The 2188-nt window shown below is 49.2% G+C and overlaps 1 protein-coding gene across 1 annotated transcript in view; it reads right to left on the bottom strand.

Annotated features, from left to right (window-relative positions):
- The window catches only part of LOC113210283 (synaptic vesicle glycoprotein 2A-like), a 14230-nt gene extending 13633 nt beyond the window's left edge, over positions 1–597 (bottom strand). Inside the window, exon 1 of the mRNA XM_052269861.1 lies at positions 546–597. Coding sequence (XP_052125821.1) covers positions 546–582 — 37 coding nt within the window. The 5' untranslated portion in view covers positions 583–597. The remainder of the gene's footprint in view (positions 1–545) is intronic.
- Positions 598–2188: the final 1591 nt, after the last annotated feature.

Below are 2188 nucleotides of genomic sequence, written 5' to 3'. Positions count from 1 at the left end.
CCTGCGCGCCGAACCAAGCCGAACCGCCCGGCCTCTCGCCGGCCTCTGGCCGAACCGCCCGGCCTCTGGCCGGCCGGCCTCCGGACCCCAAACGCAAGGCTCTGCCGAACAGGCGATCCAGCGGGGTCTGTCTGTGTACAACCTAAACAAATAGAGCAGAGATAGCGAAGGCGGACGCAAAAGAGAGGCGACACATCCTTTTTCAACAGGGTAAGGAGATGAGTCCACCTGTTGAGATTACGGCGCCCGTGGAGCTTCTTGCATCACTTTCAGCTCCCGCGCAATGCGTGTCGCAATCAAATAGAGGATCCGATATTGAGGAGCAAGTTGTTTACTCCGCCGTGCCAACAACAATACCAAACTGGCAATTCGCGCGGGGATAGAAAATTACTTATCCGAGGTGGACAATTTATTGGCAGTCCATGCGTCTCCTCCCCGCAATCAGCTAGCCATAAGTAGATCGCAGCGTCACATCTGCTCGCAAAGGCCGGCGCCATGCGGATCGGACAGCGGGGAGCAGAATAAGAACCCGCTCTGGTCGATACCTTGAAGCAGGGGCACCCGGTCCTCCGCCTCGTCCATGCTGCGCCGCCCCGTATATAGCTGCGCCCCACCCCCTCGCGACCCCAACTTGCCCACAGGGGCGCGCCTGCGACAGCCTCCAGGCCTATATGGCACCCGCCCGAACTCGCCTCCGCAGACCTGCGCGGATCACCCGCAACTAGAGAAGCTCGCACCCCTCACACCCATGGCCCAGCGGTCCAGCAGCGGGCCCATGGGCGGCCTACACCGAGCCCAAAAGTCAGCGCTTATCACAGAGGCTGAGGGGGGAAGATGGGGGAAGAGGGGTTGCTTGACCCCATCCGGTCCCGGCACCGGCCCCGCGCGTCGGTTACGAGGCTGCACCAACAGCTAGGCTAGCGGCGCGCTCCGTCAAATTATCGCTGATTTTAATTGGAGATACAGCAACACTTCATCTCCGCGCCGGTCGAATATGTAAGAGCAGCCATGCATGCCGACACTGTTAAAGTATTTACATCCTTTGTAACTACGAAGCATTTACTTTGCAATTACAAAGTGATGCTTTGCAATTACAAAGTGATGCTTTGCAATTAAAAAGTGATGCTTTGCAATTACAAAGTGACGCTTTGCAGCGTGTTGCATTGCTCTGCAATTGCAAAGCATCACTTTGTACACTGTTACAACCTTACGTACGGTTTTAACTGTGTATTGCAAAGTAAATGCTTCGTAATTACAAAGGATCAAACTACTTCTCAGTTCTGCAAAGCATTGCACTGCAGGAATTTAACAGTGGGGATATCCCACAACGCACGCGGTTCGGTTTCAATGTCACGCCGCCACCAGGTTGTGTGTGTATATTTTGATAAAACCCGGCGGGCTGCTCCGTTACGTCTAGCTCTGCGCGCGTGCGCTCTCTCTCTCTCTCTCTCCTTCTCTATCTCATGGCACGGTTGACCCATTACTAGACAAAGACGTGATATTCTACAGGAAAATCGTATTACTAAAAAAAACAAACAATGCCATTATTCCTTCTTAGGAGCTATTAAGACTTCAGCACTAACATAAACTCAAGCTACGTGTAAAAACTGCACTATACTGTTTACTGTTGTAAAATGCACCTCATTAAAATAGCAAATAATTGCACACGCTCTTGAAATCTTTGAATTAAAAAATCTTTATATCTTGATAGGACTACATCCATTTGATTACGAGCCAACCCAAGGAGAACATGGGAGTAACTAAGTCATTTCCGGGTCATTAACGCTCATTTTACATCGCAAATGGCGATCCTTGCGCAAATTAGTTACTTGAGGCGTCATATTGACGAACCCCTGTGACCGTCTTTGGGACTTACAATAGACCAGTTTTTAAAACCACTTTTTCGGAAAACCGATCTGGACAGCTCGGATTTTTGTTTCAAATAATTCATAGTTTAACGTCCTAAAAGAGTTTTGAGGTGCGACAAAGCTAACACTGTGAAAAATTGTCGTACCGGGTACAGGAAAATTTTCCATGGAAGAAGTCGTACAAGTACAATATAAAATTGTACAATTTACTAGCCCTATGTATCGACGTGGAATTGAATATCGAGCGACAGTGGGAGGTTGTACATGTACGACTCGTATTGTAAATGGCAAATTACAAAATATATCGTACATGTACAAAT

This window comes from Frankliniella occidentalis, unplaced genomic scaffold (genome assembly GCF_000697945.3).
Source record: "Frankliniella occidentalis isolate FOCC.00 unplaced genomic scaffold, Focc_3.1 Scaffold105, whole genome shotgun sequence".
Taxonomy (NCBI): domain Eukaryota; kingdom Metazoa; phylum Arthropoda; class Insecta; order Thysanoptera; family Thripidae; genus Frankliniella; species Frankliniella occidentalis.
Note: the sequence above shows the minus strand (reverse complement) of the source record. Positions and strands in the feature narration are given on the sequence as shown.